Consider the following 27,626-nt stretch of genomic DNA (forward strand, 5'->3'; position numbering starts at 1 on the left):
CACACACACACACACACACACACACACACACACACACACACACACACACTGAACCCTTCCATCCCAGGTTCCAACAATTCCCTGGGGTGACTTTTTATACATTAAAGTATTCCCTTGAAGGGTAAAGTCAGAGCCTTCTCCTCCCCCCGACCATAGCTGTAAAGTGCAGGACCCTCTAGTAGGACTTCTTCTAGCAATGCCATACACTCTCCTTTGAGTACAGGGGAGGATGGTAGGCGGTACCAAGGTTCTTGGTAGGGCACATGAGGTTGAGGGTATTTGTCCCAGCCACTGGCTTCCAGGGGCCAGCTAACCTAACCTTTCAGTCCTAACTTGGTGAACTAGTCCTTGACAGTCACCCCTTTCCCCAATCCTCATCTTCAAGCCCAACCAGCCCTGGTTTTTTCTTTTCTTCTTTTTAAATTTCTAGACAGTTTGGGAACAACACAAAAAGGACTAGGCTTCCATGGGTGACTGGTGCCTCTGAGCCTCCCCGAATTGCACAGGAAGAGAAGGCACTAGGGTTACACATGACGTCCCTTTCCTGATCCCTATCCCCTCCTGGCTGCTTTGTTTTGTTTTTAGGGGGAGGGGTGTCCCAGACTGTGGTTGGGACTCCTTAAAGGAGGAGTGGGTGGGGGAACGTGGGTGGAGAAGACTAGGCCAAGCCGGTTTTGCCTGCCCTTCTCTGCTCCCACTCCCCTCTGCCATGGGCTCTGCCCCTTCCTTCCTACCCTCCTTGTCTCCCACCCCGCGCTGGGGCGCCCAGGGTGATCGGCACCTCGGAGACGCCCATCATCATCGTGGGAAACAAGCGCGACTTGCAGCGGGGCCGCGTCATCCCGCGCTGGAACGTGTCGCACCTGGTCCGGAAGACGTGGAAGTGTGGCTACGTGGAGTGTTCGGCCAAGTACAACTGGCACATCCTCCTGCTGTTCAGCGAGCTGCTCAAGAGTGTGGGCTGCGCCCGCTGCAAACACGTGCACGCAGCCCTGCGCTTCCAGGGGGCCCTGCGCCGCAACCGTTGCACCATCATGTGACCTCCCTCCCCCTCCGCCCTCGGGGCTGGGGGCCACGCCAAGGTTGCTGCCCCTGGCTGGGGGGGAGGCAGGGGCAGAGATGCGAAACAGAGCCAGCCGAGGGTGGCAGGGTGGGGCATTTGGCTATAGTGGCCAATACAGGATTGAGGGTCAGGGCCCCTGTTGGGAGTGGGGGGAGGGTCCTCAGAGGTAGCTGGAAGGGGTGCTGATGGGGATGAGGAGGGGATTAGAACCTGCAGCCCAGCACAGGCCTGATGCGCATCCTAACACTCAAACACACTTACACTCCCCCCACCCCCAACTACTCTGTCCTACCCTGGTGTGAGTCAAGGGGGTAAGGGAAGTGTTTCATAACTGCCTCTATGGGATCCCCAGTCCTTAGTCCCTCCCCACCCTAACATTTGTCTTCCTAGGACAGCCATACTCCACAATGTAGCCTATAAACACTCCCCCTCCCCGATTCCGCTGCCCTCTGGGTTTGGGGGTTCAGGGTTGGAGGGAACCCCTGCCTCTTGGTGAATCCATGCCACCTTGGCCTAAGGCTGTCACATCTTGAGAATCCATCCCTGTCCAAAGTCTTCCCATTCCATTTCTGTCTGTCTGTCCCTCTTTCCTTCTATGTAGATGTCTACCTTCTGTCCATCCCCAATCCCCTGAACTCTCCTTTTCCATAGGGCTCTCCTTCTTCCATCTCCCTGCCTCAGGTCTGTGTGTGTCTGTGTGGTCATCCCAAAGGCCTGTTCAGCACAGCACCAGAGGGGGTAAAAGGGCAGAGAAACACCGATGGCCTCACTGGGACTAGGGTCATGGGGCTGCAGTCCCAGGTCAGCAAGAGGGGAAGGGGGCAGAACCTCCAAAAGTGAAGCTGCCCCCTCCCTTCTCTCTCCAGGTAGACTTTTCCCACCCAGCAGCCTCCAGAGACACAACTCACCTACCTTCCAGCCTTAACTTGATGGCCTGGTACCTTCAGGTACTCCCTTCCCTGACCCTCCAACCCCCAGAGCCAGATCAACCTTTGGTTTGAATATTTTACTTTTAATTAATAGACAGTTTGGAACCAAAAAAAAGAAAAGGCAAAAACAAGATCAGGTTTCCCACGGCATCAATTTCTTCATCCTTTTGCCCTTTTAGAATTGGGACATCTGAGTCCCCTGCAGGGCATGGATGGTGGATGGGACAACCTCCCCAGAGTGGCTGGGCTCACCCCCAGGAGGCCAAATCATGGGGTAGAGTGTGTCCTCCTCTCCTCCCCAACACGGAAAGGGCAAACAGGGCAGGCCTCCCTCAGACACCTGGGCACAGGCTCAATTTGCCCAGCTTCTCCCTGCTGTCTTTGCCTCTCTGATTACTTAGCTCCTCCTACAAATCCCAGACAAGCAAAACTAGGAATTGAGATAAGCATGGGGATCCCTCCCCCCCTCCCTAGATTTGTCCCCAACCTCCCCTTGGGATGGAGGTCTGTTTGGGAGCTCCCCTCCTCCTTCTGGCTGGCCCTCTTTCCCCATTGCGGCCTCAGCCCTCTCCCCATTTTTGCCGGCTCCCTGGCCGGATTTCTACCTCTTGTCACCGGAGCTCATCACTGTCAGTTTTTTAGAAATAACAATAATAACGATGAAAATGACGCTAATAATAATGTAAGGGCTAGGATGCTGGCTCTCAGAGCTGGGGGGGCACAGATAGAGGGAGAGAGAAGTCATTCTGTGTCCCCACATATATGCTGTGTCACCTACCAAGGGGTAGACCATGTAATAAGCTAAACCCCACAGATCTGTATTCAGTGGTAAAACAGTGGGATGGCATTTCTCCAGGGGTGTCTAAGTCGACTCTGCCTGAGAACTCAGCTTGCAGGACAAGATAGATTGGGTCCAAGGTGAGGTTTGCAGATAGGGTTGAGATTGGGAAGGACCCTGGGGATATGGGTGAGTTTATCATTAGGATCTAGGGTGTTGGGAGGGGCCTGTGGTATTCTGTTTCCCCAGCTGGTCCCCCAGTCTCCCCTAGAGAGATAACACAGATTTGTAATAGTCCCAATGCTGGGCAATCCAGGATTCCTGGATTCTAGTCCTTGACATGCTGTGTGATCTTAGACAAGTTGCTCTCCCTTTCTGAGCCTCCCTCTGAAACAGAGGAGATGGCTCCCCTTCCCCACCCCTTCAGGTGGCTGGGAGGGTGAACGAGAATGCCTCACCTCCTCCTTTCCTTATATCACTGCCCCTCATTCAGGGGGACCAGAGATGGGAAGGAAGAGTGATATCTTGGCTGCCCCTGTCACATTCTAGCTCCAATGTATCTTCCCTGGATGGGTGTGAATCCTCTGAAAAGGTGGGCAGGGGGACCAAGGCCTTTGGTTCCTCCCCGCCCCACACACCCCCTTGGTGGAAGCTATCCGAATGTATCACCTGACTGATTCTCCCGCGCCTTCTTTTGCTTCTTTGGATTTTTGGATCCCCCCTCACCCTCCCTCCAGTCTCTGTTCCTCCTCTCCAGGGTTTCCGGCCATAGGGTCTGGAAGTGTCTGTAAAGCTTGTTGCGCTGTTATGGGAAGTCGGATTAAAAAAAAAATCAGGGAGTTATTTTCCCTTGTTTCTGTACTGAGGAGTCAGTTGGATCTATCTTTGGTAGGAGGATGATACTGGAACAGGTGGGGGTAGGGGTGGGGGTGGGGGAAGGGGCTTATTCCTGGAGTCCTAAGGTTTCTAGGAGTGAAGAGACAGAGCCCAGACCCTTTCCAAAGAACAGACGACCACCTAGCTACCAGTGCCAACCCTTTGGGCTCAACCAATGGACAGAAATTCGAGGTTAGTGTATTTAAAGAGGGGCATACAGAATAGCTAGTAAGAATTTCAGAGAAGGAGATCCATAGGATGGAAGTCTATCTGAACTACATCCCCTACCCATATACTTCATCCAAGGCATCCAGAAGGATGTCTGATCTCCTAGTTTTCAAAACCAGTCTACCCCTTCCCATTTCACTCTTCCTCTGGGGGACTTATTATAAAACAGTACTATGTAAAGGGAAGAACACCAGGTTTAGAGCCAGAGGACCTGGGTTTAAATTCCAACTCAGCTTCTTACTAGCTGTGTAACCTCGGGCAAATCACTTAACCTCTCTGGGCCTTGGGTTTCTTCAAGTTGGATTTGATTATCTTTAAAGTCTCATTGAGGTCTAAATCCTATGATAATCTGATGTATAACCTGGATCCATCCTGTTTATGTCAAGCACTTTTCTTCTGATTCTTTCTCCATCTCCCCAGACCCACCTATAAGACCAGCCCATAGCCTCTTTTATAAGCTGAGTGACTTTATGAGCTGAATTCTTTAAATATTCAGATCTTAAACTGCTGTGAAGATGTTCAATTCTTGGTAGACAGAAAAATCCCCCTACCCATTTACTCTCACCTTCTTCTCCTCCCAAGGTTGTGACGTGTCCAACCACTTCTTGGGTGAGGTCCCTGAGCCCCCCTCCTGCAGTGTGGGACACTCCAAAGAGCACCCAATTTTGAGTTAGGAGACTTGGGTACCAGTCCTGGCTCCACGACTAACTATGTCACCATAGACAAGTCAGTTCACTCTTATGAACCTCAGTTTGCTCATCTGTGATACTTATTTCACAAAGTTGTAATCCAGAAAAGTCTTTGGCAAATTTCAAGTATGACAGAAATGAGTCTCTGTCCTTGCCTTTGTCAAAGGTTGAAGGGGGAAGCAGGCCCTCAACAGTGCCATACCCTAAGATGGTGACTGGAGGGTGGTTACACCCTGTCTCCAGAAGACCAAGAAGTGACGAAGTAAACATGACTCCCCATGTCAGTGTCCTGGGACAAAGCTGGGAGTTTGCCTCCTGTTGGTTACGACTCTATACTTGGTTATCAGCCCAAAACTCAGAGAGAGAAGGACATATGAATTAGCCTGCTCCAAAAACACTTGTAGCTTTAATAATTTAATTGGGAGCGGAGACTCAGGCTTGATCCAGAGGTCTGTGGAGTTAAAGGTAAGAAGGTCAGGAATTGGCTCCTGGTTGGAGGAAGGGAGTGGGAGTCACATGAAGTTGTAGAGTGGTTTGGAAGTTTCCCTTGCCACCTTCCAAAATGGAGTATGAAAACGAGGAGGACTTGTGTCCTCTGCACAACGGAATGGACTGAAGCAATATTTCAGCTTTGGCCTCTTTAGCGGGAACCCTGGGGCAAAATGTGGAGGGAGGAAAACCTCCCACCTTCTGGGAGTGGAGTGGGGTGCAGCGGAAGGGTTAGAAATCTGAAAGTCGTCAATATCATACCCTTGTCCCTCCCTGTCCCCACCTCCACACACTGAGCAGAGGGGTGGACCACGTTCGGATTCCACTTCAGACCCAAGACTCCTCATCGTCCTGTGGGAGCCAAGATGGACCAGCGGGTTGTGATCCCAGGCTTTCAGTGGACAGGGTAGTGCTAATCTCTGATGGGGAGATTTCTTCCTCATCCACTGAACTCCCATCTCCTGCACTACCTACCCGACCCCTCAATCTAGGGGAGGTAGGAGGCACCCTGGCTCGGCTCTGGCGGTAGGCCAGGGGAGTGGGAATCCGGGAGGGCCGCTTTTCTGGACGATGGTCTCGACGAGGTCGGATCTTGGGTCTCAACTTTAGCTTGTAAATGGATGGTATCCTCTCTGGCTTCTTCAACATCCTCCTGCCTTTCCCTATGGGTACTTTGGACTTTTCCAAGTCTGAGGTTGGTATAGGTTGAGATACTTCATTGCCATTGGCCTCAGGGACTGGAGCCCCGGACTGGCCTCCCTGCTGTCCTGGAGCTGGTGCTCTTTTCACTTTTGTGCCTCTGACCCCTGCACCAGCCTTCCTCCCCACCCCATTCTCTTCCAAGTTCCTCTTTCCCTCTGAGTCACATTTGCTTTGGGCTGGGTCTAGCTCAGGAGTATGCATGATGGGCATCCCCCAGCCACCCATGTCCACCTTGAGGAGGGCTGGGGGCTCTAGAGTCAGTTCTTGAATGACACTATCATAAAGAGCCCCAGGTACTGGCCACAGTGCCCCGGGGTGGGGGACATATACACCACTTCGAGGAATATGCCGTTCTGGGTGGGCTCCTCTTGCCTCTAGCACCTTGGTATTGATCAAGATCTCATCTTCCAGGTTCTGGTAGAGTGACTGTTCCTTGGCCTTGTCAATGGGTAGAGTGGTGAATGTCTGTCTTCCATGCTGGTACCTGGGTGGATGGTCTCTTCCAGCCTCTGTCACAGTTCCCAGTGTCTGATCCTGGCCTCCTGACCTCACCTCCAGGGACTGACTTCCATTTCTAGACTGAGGAGTGTTTCTTCCTCCAGCTCCGACCGTTATGGTTGTGGGGTCTCTCCCTGTTTCTGTCGTGGGAGCTGGGATACCATTTCCAGATTCTGAGGGACTCTCCCCTGGTGTTAGTGGGTGGCTGGGAGCTGAGCAGATGGGGATCTTGGTGACCCCTTTAATGGGGGAAGAAGATCGGACAGCTCCAGGGTCCTTAAGTTGGGAGGCAATGACTCTTTGTGCCTGATCCTGGGAAGGTTTCCCAATACCCAGAAGGGATTGTTTGAGGGTAAAGGGCTTAGATAGATTGGAGGAACCAGGTAGGGTAGAGCGAACTCTTCCCAGTGGTTCTTTAGGAGCCATCTCAGGGGCTGAAACCTTCTGAAGAATAGGATCAGTGACGAAGCTTCCTTGGGTACCCATCTCTCCAGGGCTCCAGTGGGTAGGGGTTCCTCCCCTGGGAGCCTCAGGTGAGTATCTGCCTTTCCATTGTCCTAAAGGAACCCGCTGCAAATCCCGTCCAGTCCGTGTGAGTGAGGACTGGGGTTTGGGGGATACATCTCCAGCTGGTGACAGTTGACGGGATGGGGTGGCTGATCTTTCCCGGATCCTGCAATAGAGTCAGGGGGTTCGAGTGGCATAGTTTCATCCAACCTCCTGCCTCTGGAGAAGATGACTTCTCCTCAACCCCCAAAAGACTTCTCTTATTCTGGAGAAAGAGGGACCCTCACCCTCTCATCCTTGCTCACTGATGAGAAAGATCCAGCAAAATCTATTCAGCTCTGATTTCATCATGTTTTGTCGCTCGTTGGATAGAAATTGGCTAATCTCCACCCCTTAAAATAACCGCCTTCTCCCTTTGATGTGAATATGATAGTTGTCTCTCCTTCCACTTCTCTAGGCTCAATATTCTCACACCCCCTCACTTCCATTACTTTCCCCATTGGGAAGGGAAAGAATTAGAAGACTAGTCAGGTCTGGCTTTCTGACTCTTCCCAAGGAAGTTGAATGAGTTGAGCGTTAGCCAACAGCGCTAGGTCAGACCTGGAATCTAAGCCTGACTCTACCGATAACTTGAGTCAGTCAACACCTCATCTTCAAGTTGAGGAAGCTGGATTAGATGACTTCTAAGAGTCTCATGTAACTCTAACATTTCCTGTTCAATGATGATGAGGCAGGGGAGGGGAAGGGGTGTCAGAGAAAAGGCAAAAAATCAAGTGTCCAAGATTGGGGTGTAGAGAGAAATGGGAAGGAGGTGAAAAGGAGACTGGGGAGAATTAGGGAGTTGTCCTGAGAATGGGGGGGGGGGGTGCCAAGGGAGAAAGGAATATTTCCTGTTTCCCCTCCATACCTCTGAGGTGCAGCTGTCTCTCCTGGAGACCCCCCACCTGCCCCCCACCTATCGTGAGGTCTTGGGGAGCAGGAGGTGGGAGGTCTCAGCTTACGGCCTGGGGGTGTGTATGTCTTCCAATCCACTGGGGGCAGAGGACTCTGGGAGCGGCTGACGGTCAGAATGGGCTGAGGTTGTGTAGAACCCCCTTGTACTCTCACCTCATGCTGTACTGGGGGAATCTGTGGCTTCTGGAGGCTGCCCATCTTGTGAGCTGCCAAAATAATCCCCCCCAGGAGTGGGGAAGCAGAGAAGGAGAAAAAGAGGACTCAGCATCTGCTGATATTGTCCAACCCCCCCCCCATCATCTCCCTTCTATTCCCTATCCCACTTCCCACGCTATAGAGACCCAAAGAAAGTGCTGGACCCTCTCTTCTCCCTACCAGATAGAAGCACCATCATTTCATCTAGCCAAGTGTTTAGGTGCCACCTGGTGGTGACTCTTGGCATTTCAATCACTCCCTCTCCCAGCTTCCCACTTACTTTTGGTGTGTCTTCTGGACTCTCAACCACCTGAGACAATGACTCCCAGCCAGACCTCCGCCCTGCAGTTCTCTAGAAGCCAGTCTCTCTTTTTCTCGGGAAAGGGGCTATTAGCCCCGAGTCCTTCCTCAATACTTGGGTATTAGTCCTGCTTCCTGTCCCAGGACTCTATCCCTTCCCCTCCCCTATCCCTTACATCGTGTTACATAGAGGATGAGCATAGGTGTAGAAGTGACCTCAGTGGCCGAAAGAGACTCACAGAGAGAGGTACATCGGCAGGGGTCGTGTTTATCCAGGTAATGGCCTAGTGTGTCCCAGCCACCCCCTACGCGGACCATCACATGATTTCGCAAGATCTGCCAGGGATAAAGGTGAGGTTAGAGGAGAGAGGGATGAGGGGACCAGTGCCCCAGCAAGATTTGGATCAGGGCTTTGCCTTAACACCGTGCTACCACAGACTACCTGGGCTCATGCTCAGGAACATCCCAACAGGTGTGGCCTCCCAGCTTGCATCACATGTTTCTGTATGTCTTTCTTTCAATAGACATTTATTTCAACACATATTTGTGATATAATGCTTTAGGCGGGAAAAGAGCAATAAATAATAATATCTACCATTTATATGGGCAGCTAGATGGTGCAGTGGATAGAGCAGCAGGTCTGGAGTCAGGAAGACCTGAGTTCAAATGTGACCTAGGACACTATTAGTGCTTTGTGACGCTGGGCAAGTCACTTAACCCTGTTTGCCTCAGTTTCCTCATCTGTAAAATGAGCTGGAGAAGGAAATCACTCCAGTATTTCTGCCAAGAAAACCCCAGAGAGGGTCACAAAGAGTCAGACATAGAACGATTGACCACCGCCACCAACTATTTACATAGCTCTTTAAAGTTTGCACTTTATAAATATCGTATCTCATTCTATCATCACAACAATCCTGGAGAGTAGGTGCTATTATACTACTTACAGTTTCCTCATCTATAAATAAAGAAACTGAGACAGGGGCTAAGTGATTTAAGCTACACAGGTAATAAGTGTATAAGGCTGGATTTGAATTCAGGTCTTCCTGATTTCAGATTTAGTACTCCCTCTACTGGGTCACCTGGCTGCTCCAGATAAGAGCACCACTGCCCACCCAAACTTGACTTGGGGCATTGCCTTGAGCTGTGCTACCATGGAGTACATCATGTTAAGGGACATCCCAACACATGTGACCTCCCAGCTTGCATCTCATGTATACATACCAGTCTTGTTTTAAAATTTATTTTTATTTTAAAATCCGAATTTCTCCCTCCCTCCACTCTTTTCCCTACCCCCTGAGAAGGCGAGAAATATTATACTCCATATACATATACATATTCCCAGAGTCCTCTGCCCCCAGTGGATTGGAAGACATACACACCCTCATATATTTCTTGCAAAACGTATTTCCACATTAGCTATGGATGCATATTACAAGATGGATTTGTGAAAGAATACTCTTATCTGCAAGGGATCAGTAAATACAGTTCAAGGACTCCCTCCTTCTTCTGTAGGCTCTGTTGGGTAGATTCCCATGGATATACCCATTCTCGAGGTCAACAGCCATTTTTCAACATTTCATGTAGTGGTAGGTATTGTAAATTCCACCCTTGATTTCCCACTCTCTGCTTAAACTTGATAATGAATTTGTCCAACATCTCTCTCTGGCTCTCATGAAAGGGCAATTTGATTCAATGAAAGAATGCTGAACTTGACTTCAAATCCCATATCTTGACAAGCCTTATGACTTTGCTTACAAGTCACCTGACCTCTCTGAGTCTCAGTTTTCTTACCTGTAAGATGAGAGTGATAATACCCATAGGATCTACCTCACCAAGGTATTAGAATATGAGATGATGAACATAAAATCGATTTGTAAATGCTATATAAATGGCACTTATGATTTCAAAATGTTACAGCTGCTTGTGTCAAGACTCAAGAAGGGAAGGAGCAGCTAGGTGGCACAGTGGATAGAGCACCGACCTTGGAGTCAGGAGGACCTGAGTTCAAATGAGGACTCAGACACATAATACTCACTAGCTGTGTGACCCTGAGCAAGTCACTTAACCCCAATTGCCTCACCAAAAATAAAATAAAATAAAATAAAATAAAACCTCAAGAAGGGAAAGCCCTCTCTGGTGGTCTGCCTTTCAGCCTGTGGTAAAAGGCGTACTTGAACTTTGTAAAGCTGATTATTGCTCAGCCCTTATGAAGGGAAACTTTTCCTCCTTTCTCCTCCTTCCTACCTCCCTATTTCTGCCGAGGATTCCACCATCATTGCAGCCACCCAGGTCAATACTCTGAGTCATCTTCTGTAATTCTTCGAAGTCTCCCTCAACCCCACAGTCAATCAGTTGCCAAATCTTGTCAGCTTTGCCTTTTACACCACCTTGTATCCGCTCTCTTTTTTCCACTCATGCCACAACCACCCAAATTCAGGCTCTTATCACTTCTTGCCTGGCCTCTCTTTCCATATCCAGCCCCTCGCCTCTCCAGTCCATCCTCCACATAGCTGCCAAATTGATATTCCTAAAACACCATTCTGACTGTGGTACTCCCTGGCTCTAAAAATGTTCAGTGACTCCTTGTTGCCTCTAGGATAAACTACAAGCTCCTCTGTCTAACATTTAAAGCCCTTCACAATCTCACTGCAACCTGTATTTCCAGGCTGGTTCCATATCGCTCACCAAGCCCTCCAGGTCCTGCCTTAACTGACCCACTTCCGTGTTCCTCATTCATGACAATCTTCCTCTGGTCTCAATGCCTTTGCACAGGCTGGCTCCGATGCCAGTGCTGCTCTCCCTTCTCTTCTCATCCCTGCCTCTCGTACTAGGGAAGCCCCTAGTATCTACTTCAAGTCCCACCTCCAATGATGCCTTTCCTAATGCTCTCCTCCCCGAGTTGTTAGGGTTCCACCCACACGGTATTTGTTATGCATATACTTTGTATTTGTTTCTCTGCGTAAGTGCTGTCTTGCCCCCCACCCCCAGTAGAGTGTAAGCTCCTTGAGGGTAAGGGTTGTTTCATTTGTCTCTTTGTTTCACCTTTGCCTAGTACAATTCCTAACGCATAGTAGGCACTTTGTAAGTGCTTTTTGAATGTTAAATGAGAAAACACAGCAGAAAGGAATCACTGGTCCCTAGCTTTCCTCCACCTAGTGTTCTTGGGAGCCCTGGGACAGCTGCTACCACCCTCACTTGTGACTCCTTCCCTAACCCCAGGCCTAGGGAGGATGGGGTAAAGGTAAAGGACGATGGCCTTGGAGTCCAGGGGGAGCCCTGGACTCGAGGCCAGACTGACATTGACTAGTGACCTTGGGCAATGTCATGAGCCCCTTCTGGGCCTCAATTCTCTCATCGACACATTTAGAATTAGAAAGGACTTCAGAGACCATCCCCCTCATTTTACAGATTAGGAAACTGAGGCTCTGAATGGTAAAGTGATTTTTCCAAGGTTTTACAGCTAGGAAATATTCAGGATTTGAACACAATACCACTGTCTACAAACCCAGTGTTCATTCACAATACAACATTGCCTTGACCTTGTACCCTCACGTGTAATATGAATTGTGGCCCAGACCCCTGATCATCGACATATCTCTTCATCACTACAAAGGGACCCTTGTGTCTTTGCCACTTGGGCTCACGCGCGCACACACATGCACACACAAAGAGTATGTTGGGAATTATTCCTGTTGGTGTATCTGCCCTTCCAACTTTGTCCTTGGGCTCAGGGTGTGTAGGGGTCATGTTCCGTAAACACACACATTACATAAATACATATATAGACATATTTACACATATGTATATATGTACATATATTTGTATGTATGTGTGTATGTATCTACATATATCTTTATATATCTATATCTATATCTATATCTGTCTATCTATCTATCTATCCCATCAGGAAGCATGTTTCCAGGCTCACCTATTACCACATGGATCTTTCCCTTCTCTGCCTTGGGCATGAAGGTGGATTGGAGGAGGGCACTGTGGGAAGTCAGTACCATTGTCCCTGTATCTCTAAGCTCAGCTTCTGTCCAGGTGGGCAGGGTTGGCTAACACTCCTCCTACGGGCACCTTGATGCAGCTGCCACATGGTTGGAGGACCTTCACACCCCTCTCAATTAGGTCAGGAGTCTTCAGGAATTATCCAAGAAGCTCCTGACTCGCTAGCAGAAATATTACTCAACCCTCCCCCACAAGATACTGGGGAAAGTGACTCCTCTTCTCCTTAGTGTAGCTATATTACCTGCCCCCAGTTGCCTCACTCCCCAGCAATCTAAAAGGATGACCTTTTAGCCATATTCTCTACCTCAGGGGACTCCCTCTCATCCCTACCCCTTCCCACCTCAGTCCAGGAGAAGTGGTGAGAGTCTGTGCTAAAGCACCTTCCAATCTTGGCTGAGGAAGTCTCCTCACCAGGGGAAACAGAGGGAGGTTTTGAGGCCACCCCCCACCCCATCTCCCACCTGCCTTCAGTCAGGAACTCACCCTGACAAAGATGAGAGTGTTGGAATCCCCTACTCGGTATTTTCCTTCAGACACTTTGATCATGGAGAACTGCACGGGGCAGGTACAGCGACTCACCAGGTTCTGCACCTGCAACGAAAGACAGCAGGTGAGCTCCTGCAGGACTCTCTGTGTTCCCCATTAGGACCGCTTCTCTAAACTTGATCTCCATCCCATTCTTTCTCTCACACACATGCAGGGCTGAAAAGGAGGGCAAGAACTTCGGAGTGTTGCTAGGTCTCTCTGGTAGGCTTACTTAAGAGATCAGTTGGGACCTAAACTGGGAGCAGGAGGGAGGGGAGAGCACTCATTACCAAGTACTCCAGGAGGATCAGGATAAATTAGAGGGTAAAATTTCTAGGGGATTTTAGAAAACTTTCATTTTCACAGATAGAGTTTAGGGAGGGGAAATGATTTGCCTGAGGTCACACTCACACAGCAAGTTAGTGACAGAATTAGTGACTAGATCCCAGAGCCCCTGCCTTTCTGGTTCTGGGAAGCTGGAGAGATCAGTCACCCCAAGAGCTGTCTCAGCTCTGGAGCTTGGCACCTCCCCCCACAGTAGTCATGTGATAGAGGAGACGGGGTGACTGGGCAGGAAGGATTGAGGGATGTATGCCGTTATCCCTTCCTCCTTCCCTGAATCCCTCACCATTTGGTCCAAGTTTTTGAAATGGCAGGCTTGGCGGGCAGGGGGAGCTGGTGGAGGAGGATCAGGTGGGGGCAGGGCCAGCTCCTGCCGAAGTTCCTCCTCAATCTCCTCCTCCAGATGTACTAGGGTGGGAGCTGCTACCCCAAACCTCCAGGCTCGCCGTCCCAGCTCCAGCAGGCACAAGACCACATGCTTTTCGTTCTTCCTAAGCACCAGGTCCTCTGTCTCAAACATCAGCACCTCTGTAGGCCGGAGAGGAAGAGAGAATAGGAGTGACTAGCTTCATCCTCCTTTTCCCTTCCCTTCTTGGAAGAGTAGCCCGTCTGGGAAAAGGGGAAATTCCTGCGGTGACCCCATTGTCAGGCTCTCAAGGGAGGGTTAGGGCTCAGCAAGACAAATGGGATCTTAGATTCCTAGAATATCAGAGTCGGGGGAGACTTGGGAGGTCACCTTTACATCTTTATCTTGGAGATCTATTTTTACAGCTGGGGAAACTGAGACCTGTTTCAAAGTTCAAGAGACCTCTGGTCATTGAACATTTGGGTCATGTTATCTCCTGGGTGGGAGGGAACAGAGCCTAGGATGGAGTCCTGGCCTTGGAGTCAGGAAAATCTGGTTCCAAGTCTTGCCCCTGACCTATTCTGGCTGTTGTAAACATGGACAGACTATGTAGCCTTAGAAAGTGCCATAGGCAACTCCCTAAGACTGTAAATTTCAGATGTATTATATCTGCATCAGTGAAAGAGGTTTCTACACTGGGAGTTCCTCATAATGGTGTAATATATGTTCACCCCCCCCAACCCACACCCATCTGAAAAAAGCCCCTAGGAGCACAATATTCAGTTCAGCCTGAAGGCAGAGGACTAGATAAAATGAGTTACACTTGACAGAAAAGGATGGGGTTTGTTAAGAAGTAGCAGATTGCCTAAATGATTGGCTATAGGGCTATATCAAGAAAAGGGTTAACCTCTCATGGTACCCTCTTCATCCCAGCTTTTCACATTCTCAATTTTTTTCAATTTAATTTAACAAATGACTGTTTGCTGTTAGCATCCTTTTAACAGCACCTAGAAGATGCTGTTAAGCGTCTTCTAAGTGTAAGACACCAAGATATAGTGGATGGAAAGTTGGCCATCAGTCGGGAAGGCTTAGATTCAAGCTCTCTGACACATACTGGCTGTGTGACCCTCGGAAAGTCACTTAAACTTTCAGTACCCCCAGATAATAGGTAAATGATAGAATCAGAGATGCAGAATGGGAAGAAGCCTCAGAGATCATCTGGTCCAACCCCTTAATTTTGCAGATGTGGAAACTGAGGCCCAGGGAGATAAGTGCCTTGCATAAGGTTTCACAGGTAATAAGCATCAGGGGCAGGATTTGAACCAGGTCCTCTGTGCTCTTTCCACAGTACCACAACTTCCATGAAATCACAGATCCAGCATCTCTTGAAATAAATACATGAGGGGCAGCTAGGTGGTGCAGTGGATAGAGCACCGGCCCTGAAGTCAGGAGGACCTGAGTTCAAATCTGGCCTCAGACCAAACACTTGACACTTACTAGCTGTGTGACCCTGGGCAAGTCACTTAACCCCAACTGCCTAAAAACAAAACAAACAAAAAAAAAACAAGAAAAAAAAAGAAATACATGAATAAACAAATAAGTAAATAAATAGATTAACAAATGGATGGATGAAAAAGTAAATATAAAGATGAACAGATAAATTAATGAATAAACAAATAGTTAATATGTAAATAAATAGAAATAGAGATAGAAATAGGGATAAACAAATAGAGATGGATAGATAGGCAGGCTAGATAGACAGATAGGCAGATAGGTAAATTCATAAATAGACAGAGACAGACAGACGGGCAGATAAATGAATAGAAACAGACAGACAGATGGACGTATGAGACGCTGCTAAGCACCAAGGTTACAACCAGGAAACTAAGGACAGTTCCTGCCCTCAGGGGCCTTACAGGAAACAGTTGCTTCCTTTCTTTCCCCCCACTTTTGAAATGGCATCAAGGGTATGAGGAAGAGGGACATGGGTATTAGATATGGGTGATTTATTGTTATTTCACACTGACAGAGCCCCAAGAGAAGAATGAGGACCCTTAGATTGCAGCCTGCTTTGGCTTGCTCTGTTTGGGTTTTTCCGGAGCTGATGGAGCAGCAATGGCTTAAGTCTTTGGAGATAATCTGCTTTGGAGCCTGACCTCCTGGGGTTCGGCTATGTTGACTGTGAGGAGTTCATAACATCTAACACCTTTGAAAGAGGCAGTGACATTCAGTGGGTGCAAGGTAGGGCAGAGACCTTGCAATCATTTCAATGGTTTTTTTTTTTTAATTGCTTCCTATGAGATAAAGGAACTAAGGCCCAGAGAGATGAACTACCTTCCCAATGGTCATATAGCTAGTTAATTACTAGAAACCAAGCCTCTCAGCTACCAGTCTGGGGCTCTTTACATAATACTGACATCTGTATACCACTTTGAGCTTTGCAAGGGGCTTTTCACACCTCAACCACTGAGGTAGATAGGGTAGAGTATTATTATTCCCATTTTATAGATGAGGAAACTGAGGTTGTGAGAAATTAAGTGACTTGCCTAGTAATTGTTTGAGGTAAGATTTGAACTCTTCCTGACAAGTTCAGCTCTTGTTAAAAAGAAAAAAACTGGTAAGTTAGTTCTTTCTAACAAGTTTAGTACTCTACTCACTATGGCACCTAGTTTCCTCTGGCTGAGCTAGAACCCAGGTCTCCCAGGTACCAGCCCCATGCTCTTCCCACTATCCTACTTTGGCCCCCAAAGAAATTTTGTCTCAGGGTGGGTTCTGAAGAGGTATTTACCTTTGATGCCCATCTCCTTCCGGCACCAATGGATGAAGTTGGAGACATTGTCCCGAGCCTGGAAGGTACGTGGCTGGGCTGCCCCATTGCAGCAAACCCCAGACCTGGGCAGCCAAATTTTCTGGGCCAAAGCTGGAGATTGGGCCAGGAAGTTCTGGGCAGCTTGAGTGACTGCATTGGCATGTTGGCACAACAGCTGGCCAGTCTCCAGAGTCTCCAGGAAGTTGGCCGTGTCAATATCCAGCTCGTAGAGATTCCTAAGCCAGTCGGCTAGGTCCTCTTTCATCGCCTCCAGGTACTGCTCACTGGACTTAAAGGGTCGAATGCTGCGGATTGGAGGATCTGGGAGTCCAGGCATTGTCCTGCCACTGGGCTGGGACCTGGAGGGGCTGCTGGCGAGTGACCTTCCACTCATCTTCCAAGTCTTGACCTATGGGTCAGACCCAATGCTGCTTCCTCTCCCTTGGTTCCTGATCTATTAAGCCAAGCCTGGGGTCTTTTCCCTTCCCTTGGTTCCTTCAACCGGGCGATCCCTGGGTGCTGTGACTCAGGCTGACCAAGCTGGGAGATTTCCTTCTGAGCTGCTTCTATGCTGATCCTGGCCTCTCTAATCTATCTCTCGCTCTCTACCCACCCCCTCAGAAGTTCATTCTCCCCATTCTGCTCACTCTTCAGGATCCATCTCTATGGCAAAACGAGTTCCAACTCCACCTCCCCCCCAGCCTACTGGATTCCTGAATTCCTTCCTGAACCTTCCCTCTATCCCTCCCTTTCCCACTTAGTTAACTGGTAACTACCTCACTCTTCTGGCTGCTGAGGCCATCCTGAGGACCCGCTATCACCGCAAAGGGACAGGTTGGGGGGGGGGGTTTGGCCTTCTTTCCTCCCCTAGGAGCTGCCCTGGTCAATTTAACCCTCCTTCTCTCCCCCCCCACCCACCCCCCAATACTACCCAAGGTGGCTGGATCATTCCTGCTGGGCTTTGCCTCGGAGCTCTCTCCTCTCCTAGGTGACAGGGGCTGCTACAAACACTCCCTATTAACCCCTTCAGGGTAGCCACTGGCAGGCTCTGACTGGCCTTGCTCCCTGGATTGGGGTACAGAGAGAAGAGAATGAGACCTAGGACACTCACCCCCTCTACTGAGATACATGTAAGTAAATTTCATCTGGTAGATTGTTGTGATTTTTTTTTTCTGACTTGTGGTAGAAAGGCCTGGCATGAAGAGAGAGGGGGAGAGGTTGGAAACGGGAGAAACTCAAGGGGTGAAGCAGGGTCTGAGAAGATTTCTGTAGGTAACATATCGTCTCTTCATCTTTTTGCCTCTCTGACCGGCTAGCTATTTGTCTGTCTCTGTCTGTCTCTGCCTGGCTATTTGTCTCTGTCTCTCTCAGTTGGTCACTCTTCACCAAGTCTGTCTGATTTAAAAAAACAAACAAACAACTAGACTCTCTCCCTCCTGCCGAATTCCCTTCTCCTTTCTGCCTATTCAGATTGCATGTGTTCGTCCTTCCAGACCCAACTCAGGACCCATACACTTTGGGGAGGATTAACCCTTCCCTGACTCTCCTACCCTGCTTCCTGTGAATATATAGCAGGTCTATATAAAGGTCTATGCTGAGCAGGACTCTCTCAACATCTGCCTGATACTTCCAGGGCTTCAGGCTCTGGGAAAGTAGAGGATAAGTAGGTACTGAACCCAATATTCCCAATGTGAGAATCACCAGTGGTCTGTCTATTCCACTTGGGTAGTACAAGTGACTCCCAGCTTTCTCTAGACTCTTTCTTTCTAGAATGGGACTAGTTTACTCACTGCAGCTATACCCATGATGGTTGGTTAGGGTGATTCTTCAAAAGGGTGGCATATTGCTGCAACTCTCAGAGTCCTAGGGGGTAGCCTTGGTATTGAGGGAGACATATTTTGACTACTCACAACTATCCCCACTGGTGTGCTTCCCATTTAAACAAATCACCCAAGATGACACCATTAACTTTTAATTAGGAAACATTTACAAATAGGAGGCAAAGCTATAATAATCATAAGTTTTTCCATAAACCTGTTCACCCTCTACCAGCAAGGTATGTAGCGTTCATAGGAGAGAGCACAAACTTACAGAAACATAACATGAGCAGAAAAACTCATGTGTCTGGGTTTATGTCTCTGGACTAGAGCCCCAGATGTCTTTGTTTCTTTGGGGAACAGTCTGTATCCTTTGTCACCTGCCAGGCCCTATTGTTTCTCTTTCTCAGCTTCTCCATTCTGTTGTTGGTGTAGAATTAAGTTGTTTTTTTTTTTTTTTTAAAGTAAACAGCAACCTTAAGCCTGGAATATGCAGAGCTTCCCTAGTCTTCTCCCTTGACTTGGTGCTGGGGTAGCATTATACTCTTTCAAAGAAAATCAGTTCTGCATCTGCAATGCTCATCAGGTTAACCCTCTGGACTGTGAGATGTTTTCCCCCTCCTGAACCATGGAGGTCAGTGAAGGGCAAGGTAGATAAGCCTTCCCTCTCTCAAGCAGGTAATGGTGCTGGAGAGAAACACCTATCCCCAGTTAGTGTTTCAAACAGCAGGGAATTCTGCTATCTCCAATCAGCTCCCACTATCACAGTCTTCCTCCATTCAGATTAGCTCCCCATATCAACTGCTAAGTCTCAAATGGGCTCAGCTCAAAGCAGCTGCTATTATTTTCTGTTTCTGCTATATATATATATATATATATATATATATATAATTTTTTTTTTACTTCTGCTGACTTTCTTAGCTCTGTGGGCTTTTATTTTCTGTATTCTATATGCAGCTTCTAATGGGACCTCATGGGTGAGTCAACCTATTACATATAAATTAGCATCACCAAGGGAACAACGGAGAGCTGTTAGTCAATAAGCATTGACTAAATGCCTAGGACATAGGAGGCATTATGCTAAGTGCTAGGGAGACAAAGAAAGTCAAAAGACAGTCCCTGCCTGTAAGGAGCTCCCAATCATTATTGGGTATTACCAGCAGGAAGGGTTTGAGTGACCGGCCTGGCAATAGACTGTAGATCTGTTATCTCACGACCAGCCTCACTAAGACCAGAAAGGTTCATCATCAGTAAGAAGAGGTGTGAGTGATGGGCAAGTCCATGTGCCCCTTTAGTGCTCACATAACGTCCTGCATCCTAAAGGAAGGCCCCCCATCACGTTGGCTAGACCAATTTTAGAGGAGTTGTGAGAGTTTATGGACAACAGTCACACAGGGTTAGAGAATGTGGATGGATTGTGATCTATCCTGTGTAAGAAAAAAAAAAAACCCTGTCTCTGAAACCAAAGGTCCTTTGAATGATTTACTATGTGGTAAAGGAGTTGTGATTTGTATCAGACAGAGATGGGTTGATAGGCTTATATATTTAGAATTGGAAGGAACCTCAGAGTCGTCCAATACCCTTCATTTTTACAGATGAGGAAACTGAGGGTCAGGCAGGTAGAACAACTGCTGGTTCACAGAAGAGCCAGGATTTGAACTCAGGTCCTATGGCTTTTTCCATGATGCTACACCACCCCCCCCCCCCCCCCCCGCCCCAATCCTTAGAGGCATAGATTAAATACATAACTGAACTAGCTAATTTTATTAACGGAATAAGGAAGCAACCATGAGAGGAATTATGGATCTGATTCATTTCTACGGAAGTCGGAAGAAACATGGAGACCATGGGAATGTTCTTAGTTCCGTCTGGAAAATGAAATACTACGCAGAAATTCAGCGACTGTGGGAATATGTTGTGTCTGTTATGTTGCCTGTGTGAAAATTTTCTGTGAAAATCACCAAGTTACTGAGTTGCCAAGAAATGGATAAAAGGCTGGTGACCACAGAAAGAACACCCGCTGAGAACAACCGTAGGCAAGGACTCCACCCAGCTTGAGACTGCCTCAGATGGAGGTCTGAGACAATAAAGAAAAAGAACATCACAAGGAGGAGGAGGAGACAAAAGCTGGGGATTGTCCCAGGCTTAGTGACAACTTAACAGAAGAGAGAAAGCACTGGAGTTAATCAAAGGGATCTTTGAGCCAATGCCAAATAGAACTTTCTGAATAGAAAGGATCCCATGAAATGGGCTTATGGGAGCATTCTGCAGTAAAAGGTTGCATCCCACAAATTCACTGGGGAGGGGCACACTCCAAGACTCTACACTCATTGATTGGCTCATGTATCTTAACTTCACTGAAAAATCCAGGTTTCCTCTTAATTCCTGGCATTGGTTGACAAAATTCCTCAGCCTCAAGTTTGCAGTTAAAAGAAAAAGTTTAATTAATTAAATTAGTAAAAAAGTATGATAAAAATCAAGCATTAGATACAGGCATCATGGAGCACAACATTTCCCACCATTTCCCATCTCCAAATAGAATCTGTTTTTGATCTCTTCACCCTCCTGAGTGAGAACATGAAATCAGAAGGTCTGCCTGTTTAATTTTCACCATCACAGGCACTGGGATGGAAGAGAGAGAGATAACTCTCACTCATCATGATGCTTGGATGGACACTAGCCATCCATGGGATGACTACCAGCAGTCCAGCAGTGCCTAAGGACCAGGCTGGGCTTTTTGAAATGCAATATTGCTGCTTAGATGAACGGGAAAGCCCATCATGGGCTCTGCATGCCTCTGGCTCCTCCTAGCAAGACAAGAGTGAAGGAATTTGTCACCTGCAAAGTCTTGAATTGTCCTCTTGGAATCACAGTAGCTGTCAGAATGAGGAGGAAGAAGGAACATATTCCCGAAGTTTTCCACCAGTGCAGGTGAAGGCAAGCTGTAGGAATTAGTCATGGTTTCTGCAGCATCCTCAATTGCCATTTTTCTCTCCATCTTGTCTCTTTCAAAACTCCTAGCTCGTTGTGCTTCCACCTTATGTGTGTGGTCAAAGCAATCCAGGCCATTGCCAGAGTCAGTTGGAAAGTGTCTCAGTATTGACAGTCCCCATGGAAGAACTATCTCCAAAGTTCCAGGGCAGTGCCTCAAAGACAGCCATTGTCTATTCCACTAATAGAAGGCTTTGCAACACCAAGCAGGGAGAACTTGGATCTCTTAGGGGAGCTTACCTGTCTACTAACCATTGGTTGTGCATGCATGTGTGACTGAATGACTAAATGATCAATTGTCTGGGTAAGTTTGGGTGAATGTGTGAATGCATTCCTACTGGAGCTGACGGAACTTCAAAAATAATAGATTCTTGCTTCATTAATAAATCTTTAAACTGAAGAATCTCATGTCTGGTGATGATCACTATCTTCCTTGGTTTTTGCATATTGAACATCTTTGCCTAATTGGGGGCAACAATGCTAAATTGATGCTCATTTACTTTGGGGCCCTCACAACTTGAAAAGTGCATGGAGAAGAAATGGATGTGGAGGAAGAGTCCAAAGAAGGAAAGAAGGCCCAGCAACAAGAGAGAAACAGAGGAAGGGGAGGGGAGGGAAAAACCATTAGACAGCACAGAGCCCAAGAAGGAAATCAGGATGGAGGGAAGAATAGAAACTATTTCTGGACGTTTTGGTCATAAGAGGCAAACGAAGACAGAAAAAGAGGAGGTGGCTTTTCTCCCTCTGCCTTGTTCCTCCTCCTATACCTTTAATATGATAATATTTCACATAAATATGTGTTTGCATGTATATATGTCTCTCTCTCTCTCTCTCTCATCTATCATCTGCCCAGTTGTTTCCAACCCAAAAACACATTTATTAAGCACCTACTTTGTACCAGGGACTCTACTAGGTGCTGGGGTCACAAAGACATATAGTCCCTATCCCCTTGGGTCCAAAACTGTGCCCCAAACAGACCGTTTCTTTCCTCCATGCCCTCAGGGAGCTTACATTCTATTATTTATATCTGTTGTTTCACACCACTCATCCAATCAGCATATATGAGAAGGTATATACAGGGTGTTTCAAAAGTCTTTTGTGCAGTTTTAAGCTTTAATAGTTTAAAACTGTGCTGACTTTAGGGAAACTCTATATATGTGCCTCCCCCACATACTTGTTGGTTTTTCCGTAATTGTTTCCCTTAGTTTCTGTTGGAAATAACAGATGGGGTTGCCCTAGGACAGGGATTCCGTGTGTGTGTGTGTGTGTGTGTGTGTGTGTGGATGTGTCTGTCTGTCCGTCTGTCTTACCTCAGCCTTCGAGCTTCCTGAAAGAGAGGACAGCACACAGATCACTCACTCCACAGGTAAGCCTGTTGGAAGACTAGGCATGTCACCAGAGATCTTTCCCCTTTTCCCTTAAGCTCCACACTTTTGTTTGGCCACCAATTAGGCTGGGCTTGTGTCCTGTTCTTATTCAGGTTCTCACATTCTCCTTCACTTGGGAACATTTTCCTTCCAGGAGGAGAAAAAGGGGCACAATTTGGAGGGATAGGGAGAGCATGGTAGGTAGGAAAACGATGGGAAGGAGGGAGAGGAAGGGAACTAAGAGGACCCTGGGGCATGGGCTTTCCAGGCACCCAAATAAAGGAGGCCCTTCCTGGTCTAAGGCTCTTGGGAGGGGGAGGTTCTAACTCCATTCTTTGTGACCCAATAGTAGCTGTGGTGATGAAATCAAGAGATGCAGGGATGAGGGAAGTCCTTGTCACTCCTGCTCTCCAGTATGGGACAGGGGACATGCCTAAAGTAGAGTAAGGAGCGTGGGGAGGAATTCCCCAAGTGGCACAGAAATAGCTCAAGAATGGACAAGCGGGGTAACGGTGAGTGGGGCAGGAGGGCAATGGGGAAGAAGTGAACAGGGCCCTCCTTGACACACACAGTTCTATTTCCTATAATAACTTGGGTTAGAGGGCTGTCACCATGGCAACCATACTCTCAAGACACCTCTCAATTACCCTACTTGAAGATTGTTCAGAGCAAACGTTTCATCCCAGATTAACCGAACCCAGACAGGCAACAGATGCTCGTATCCCTTTCATTTTTCATCACTTGGTGTTTGAGCCAAAGAGAATGGGGGAGGGGGTAGTTGAGGGAAGGGAAAGAGTACCTCATCCCGCCTTCCAAGATTAAAGAAAAGAGTGGAGTGTCATGATAGAATCTATGAATGTAAGAAATAATTCTTATAAGATGAGAGTTCAATTGGAGAAGGAAGTGGAGGCAGGAAGACCTGTTGGGAGACTATTCTAATAACTGACCAGTAATAAGGCTTGGGCCAGCTAGGTAGTTCAGTACATAGAATGCCAGGCCTGGAGTCAGGTAGACTTGAGTTCAAACCTTGTCTTAGACACTTACTAGCTGTGTGACCCTGGATAAGTCACTTAACTCTATCTGCCTCAGTTTCCTCATCTATAAAATGAGCTGGAGAAGGAAATGGCAAACCACTCCAGTATCTTTGCCAAAAAAACAAACAAACCCCAAATGGGGTCACAAAGAGTCAGACTTGACTGAAATGACTGAGCAATAATAACACAAAGGAAGCCTTGTATAAATATAGTGGCAGTGAGCATAGAAAAGAAGGGGACAGATGTCACAGACTGTGTGTGTGTGTGCGTGTGTATGGGGAAAGGTTTATCTATCTATCCTTCTATTCTTGCAGATAATTGGCAACTGGCATCTTACTAGCTATGTACAGGTCTGCTTAACCTCTCTGAGCCTCAGTGTCCTTACCTGTAAGATAAGAGGGCTGAAGATCCCTCTCAGCTCTGAATCTCTAGTCCTACAAATGTGTCTACGGCTTGTCAGCAGTTCTTGGCACTCGTTAAGGTCGACGCTAAGTGGACGGAGGTGAAATCCCTGTGATTTCTGCCTCTGAATGAAAATGTCTCAAAAGTAGGATGCATTAATTACCCAGAGCTTCTCATTTGACTTGTGGTCATGGTAGAAATCATGAGTTCTTGTAGTGCCTGAAATCTTCACGGAGAAAAGCTAGGCTAAGGGTGAAATAGTACTGAGGTTTCTCCTTTCCTACCTCCTAGGCCTGAAGATCCCTCTGTGGAAAAAGGAGCCAGGGGAACTCCTGGATGAAGAGGCAGAGGAGAGTGACGATGAAGAGGAGGAGGATTCAGAGGAGAAAGATTCAGATGAGGCAGAGAAAACTTCACAGAAGGAGGCAGAGTACTGGGAATCTGGGCAGGAGCTTCAGGACGGCGACGGGAAAGACAAGGGCTCAGTGTCTTACTGCCCGCTCCGCCAAGAGCCCAGCTTGCCTGATGTGTCGGGCCTGAGGCACTCCGAGAGTGGATTCTGGACCTGGCTCAGTCCCCTCACCCTCCTATCCAATCTGGCCTTCCCCATGGACAGGTGCTTAGAACAGGGAGCCTGGTCTCCGAACTATTCTTCCTCTTTCTGGAGATATCTGAGAGGGTTGGGCTATTGGAGAGAAAGGAATGAGGTACTCCTTGGTTTCTTCATAGTGCTGAAAATCCAAAGGATACTACCAGTCTTGGGAAACAGTAGGCTTCTGTGGGGTGGGGTGGAGGATGTGGTGGGTGTCCTCCTCATAGGATCATAAGTTTGAGTCTCTTTATTTCACTATATTCCATATAGGGTAGCTGTATGAAAATAGGGGTGGTGGTGGTGGTAGAAGGAGGAATCTCTCCTTTTAAGTCCCTTAGATTAGCAAGGCCCAGAGGAGCAGGGTTCTGGTATTGGCTTGAACAAGGCAATGCTGAGCCTCCCCTCTCTCCATCCTGAAACCACTAGGAAGAGGATCCTGCCGGGGGAGGTGTGTCTACAGGAGAAGCAGCGGTCTAATGAAGGGCTCTGTTCCCGCTGTGAGATTCTCTTCTGCAGGAAATGTGAGACTCTGCACTGTGACCCTGGATATGTTGAGCACTGTATCCTGGACCACTGGGAGGGTGGTGAGCCTCCTGGGAATTAGATATGGGGTGGAAGGAGTAGAGCCATGTCAGGTGGTGCCTGAGCCCTCATCTGTAAGAGGTAGAATGGTGGAGTGAATAAAGCAACAGACTTGGAGGCAGAGGGGACTCTGGTTCAAATCTTCCCTCACACTAGCTGTTCGGCCCTGGGAAAGTCATATCTGGGCCTCAGTTTTCCCACCTGTAAAATGAGGAAGCTGGATTTGATAGCCGCTAAATCAGCTCTGAATCTGTGGTCCTATTATCTCTCATGTTTAAACTGCCATATCCAGCACTTAAGACACCATCCCTTAGCTCCTAAATGAAACACACTCGATTCCCGGAACTTAGTTATCCTCTTTGATGCAAGGTATCTTTGATATGCCCACACATGAGGCAATGAACCCTTATCCCTGACACTTTGAGCCCACCTATGCTGCTCAGGCCATATGGGATTTGTCAAGCCTGCATCCCTGCATCTTCTATCCTGTTCCTCTCCTTGACATTTTGACCCCCTGGGCTGGGGACACTTAGCATGTTTCAGGTGAAAGATCAGAAGAAATCCTGGCCACAATTTGAAAATCCCTAGCTGCTGCCCCAACCCATAATACTCAGTCTTTCCATAATCACAGCCTCATTGTGTGTGTGTGTGTGTGTGTGTGTGTGTGTGTGTGTGTGTGTTGGATTCCTAGCTACACTTGGGAAAAGGCAAGTAGAGGCCAGGGGGTTGCCTCTTTTCTGAGTTTTCTCCAAGGTTTGATTTTCAAGCTAATCTGATTTGTCCCTTGAAAGTCAAGTTATGAGTCAGTGTCCAGGGAGCTCAGTCCCCTGCCACATCTCACTAAGCCTTGAACCAAAGCCACCTCCGATGGATTCCCACCCCCACCTTAGTAACTAGGCATGTGCTCCAGGTACCTCCTACCCTGCCTTCTGGCAGCAAAATCTATACCAGGGTAAAGATTATTTTCCCTTTTATACACAGTGAGAAAATGAGGCAAAGCAAAGAAAATTCTAGTGGTTGGAATTAAACCCAAGTCTTGTTTCTTGGAACAATGGTCTGTCCAGTAGGTCTCTCTCCCCTCCCTGGGGATTGTCCGCAAAGGGGAAAACTTGTCAATACCAGTAGGCAGACCCAGAGCTTGGGGACAGACATTAGAGGAGGGAGGGTGAATGGAATCAGCAGCTTAATTGCAGGCCCTACACTGGTGGTTGGAGGCAGGGTTAGTGTTGGGTGGAGAATCAGCCTCCTCCACTAAGAATCTCAGCTATTTCTGGGGCCTAGGACTTAAGGAATGCTCTGTGTGTGTGTGTGTGTGTGTGTGTGTGTGTGTGTGTGTGTGTGTGTGTGTGTGTGTGTGGGCGCGCCTTAAAGAATGGTGCTATTATGATTGACAACAGGGGCCAAAGGGAAAGGTGCCCAGCTGACCCTGAATCACAGAGAGATTTTAGTCTTCCACCCTTGAAGTTTGCCCTGCCTTTAGAGGAACTGGAGACCTGACCCTGCCGCGGTTACTTCCCATTGGACCCTTCCAGGGCTGCTTAGGGTGGGGTTGGGGAGCATTATTTTTCTGTATCTCGAATAGTCATCCTTTTCTCTTTTCCTCTCCAACTCTGGCTCCTTTCCTTTCCTCTCTCTTTATTCAGGATATATCCATTACAATAGTGTCCACTGGGGCAGCGTCATGCCGTGTTCCTTCCATTTTCCTTGACTTTCCTTTTGGACACTTTAGCTGGAGAGTGGTCAATCCATGGCCCTCTTCTCACTCCAAGAAAACCCCACAGAGTTCCTCCTACTGAGGAGTTGGGCACCATGATGATTTTCTCCCACACACCCCCTCTCCATGGCAGAGGAATATAATGCTGGGCATGAGGGTCCTGACTGATCATACAAGAGGCTCAGAACAGGACACCCCCAGAGTTTGCGTCCCAGCAGCCCATCCACGGAAGCTCTTCAGCCCACTGGCCTGTTGCTACCACCTTCAGTGAGATCTGGTCAAAACGCCAGTAGCGGTCATCCCGGAAGAAGAGGATGGAGCCTTCAGGCCCAGGCAGTGCCCCTTGGATCCCTGAGGGGACACCGCCCCAGTCCCTTAAGCCTCGGGGGTAGTAGGGTTCAATCTGTAGGCCTCCATCAGCCAGTACATAGTATTGAGGACCCTTGAAAAGCACAATGCGGTGTAAGGGTGGGAAGAAGAAGGCTGCATCTGGGTGACGAGGGAGTCCTCCTGCTCTGCATAGTTGGGGGTAACCTTTCAGTAACCTCGATCCCCGGAACCTCCAACATCGACTTCCTGTGGGAACAGAGAGATAGAACCAAGATGGCAGAACTAGTATGGGCAGTGGAGCAAGGACAAAGAGGATGGGGAGGCAAAACATGGGATAGAAATGGAGGAAGGTCACTTTTAGCAGGTGGGACAGGGATGGGAGAGGAGAATGGCAGCAGAGAAAAGAGCCATTGGGTCTATGTTATGGGGAATTATGAATCCCTACTTCCTCCCTATTCTGGGCTTCCTGAATATTAGAGGGAGCTAAGAACTAATTCTAAAAATTGGAAGGATTAGAGGGAGATCATTCAGTGCTATGAAAATAGGGCTGAATTCT

General features: G+C 48.0%; 3 protein-coding genes across 5 annotated transcripts in view; 2 read left to right on the forward strand and 1 right to left on the reverse strand.

The window, feature by feature from the left end:
• LOC114043387 (ras-like protein family member 10B) overlaps positions 1-3,613 on the forward strand; it is a 12,764-nt gene extending 9,151 nt beyond the window's left edge. For both annotated transcript variants that reach the window (XM_027862492.1, XM_027862491.1), the window contains exon 4: positions 770-3,613. In XM_027862492.1, the coding sequence (XP_027718293.1) occupies positions 770-1,040 (271 nt within the window). In that variant the 3' untranslated portion in view covers positions 1,041-3,613. The remainder of the gene's footprint in view (positions 1-769) is intronic.
• Positions 3,614-3,733: 120 nt separating this feature from the next.
• LOC114043384 (matrix metalloproteinase-28-like) overlaps positions 3,734-27,626 on the reverse strand; it is a 53,554-nt gene continuing 29,661 nt past the window's right edge. Inside the window, exons 8-12 of one of the 2 annotated variants that reach the window (XM_027862489.1) lie at positions 13,373-13,614; positions 12,703-12,810; positions 8,448-8,544; positions 7,667-7,919; positions 3,734-6,925 (exon numbers count right to left, since the gene is read on the reverse strand). In XM_027862489.1, the coding sequence (XP_027718290.1) occupies positions 5,380-6,925; positions 7,667-7,919; positions 8,448-8,544; positions 12,703-12,810; positions 13,373-13,614 (2,246 nt within the window). In that variant the 3' untranslated portion in view covers positions 3,734-5,379. Of the gene's footprint in view, positions 6,926-7,666; positions 7,920-8,447; positions 8,545-12,702; positions 12,811-13,372; positions 13,615-25,979; positions 27,317-27,626 lie in introns of those variants that run through there. The other variant, XM_027862488.1, reaches the window with a different exon arrangement.
• CUNH17orf50 (chromosome unknown C17orf50 homolog) lies at positions 16,544-26,734 on the forward strand. Its single transcript, XM_027861864.1, has 4 exons — positions 16,544-16,615; positions 24,098-24,468; positions 24,871-25,028; positions 26,670-26,734. Exons 1-4 carry the CDS (start codon positions 16,544-16,546, stop codon positions 26,732-26,734), a joined length of 666 nt encoding a protein of 221 aa, XP_027717665.1.

Source organism: Vombatus ursinus, unplaced genomic scaffold, assembly GCF_900497805.2.
Source record: "Vombatus ursinus unplaced genomic scaffold, bare-nosed wombat genome assembly UNPS02014768.1, whole genome shotgun sequence".
Lineage (NCBI taxonomy): Eukaryota > Metazoa > Chordata > Mammalia > Diprotodontia > Vombatidae > Vombatus > Vombatus ursinus.

What these genes read in the sequence shown, in the direction of transcription:
- CUNH17orf50 (XM_027861864.1), top strand. Translation starts at nt 16,544, where the DNA reads ATGCTGCGGATTGGAGGATCTGGGAGTCCAGGCATTGTCCTGCCACTG. An exon ending in GGGACCTGGAGGGGCTGCTG is followed by an intron (nt 16,616 to 24,097) that starts GCGAGTGACCTT and finishes GAGAAAAGCTAG; the next exon opens with GCTAAGGGTGAAATAGTACT. An exon ending in CTGGCCTTCCCCATGGACAG is followed by an intron (nt 24,469 to 24,870) that starts GTGCTTAGAACA and finishes TGAAACCACTAG; the next exon opens with GAAGAGGATCCTGCCGGGGG.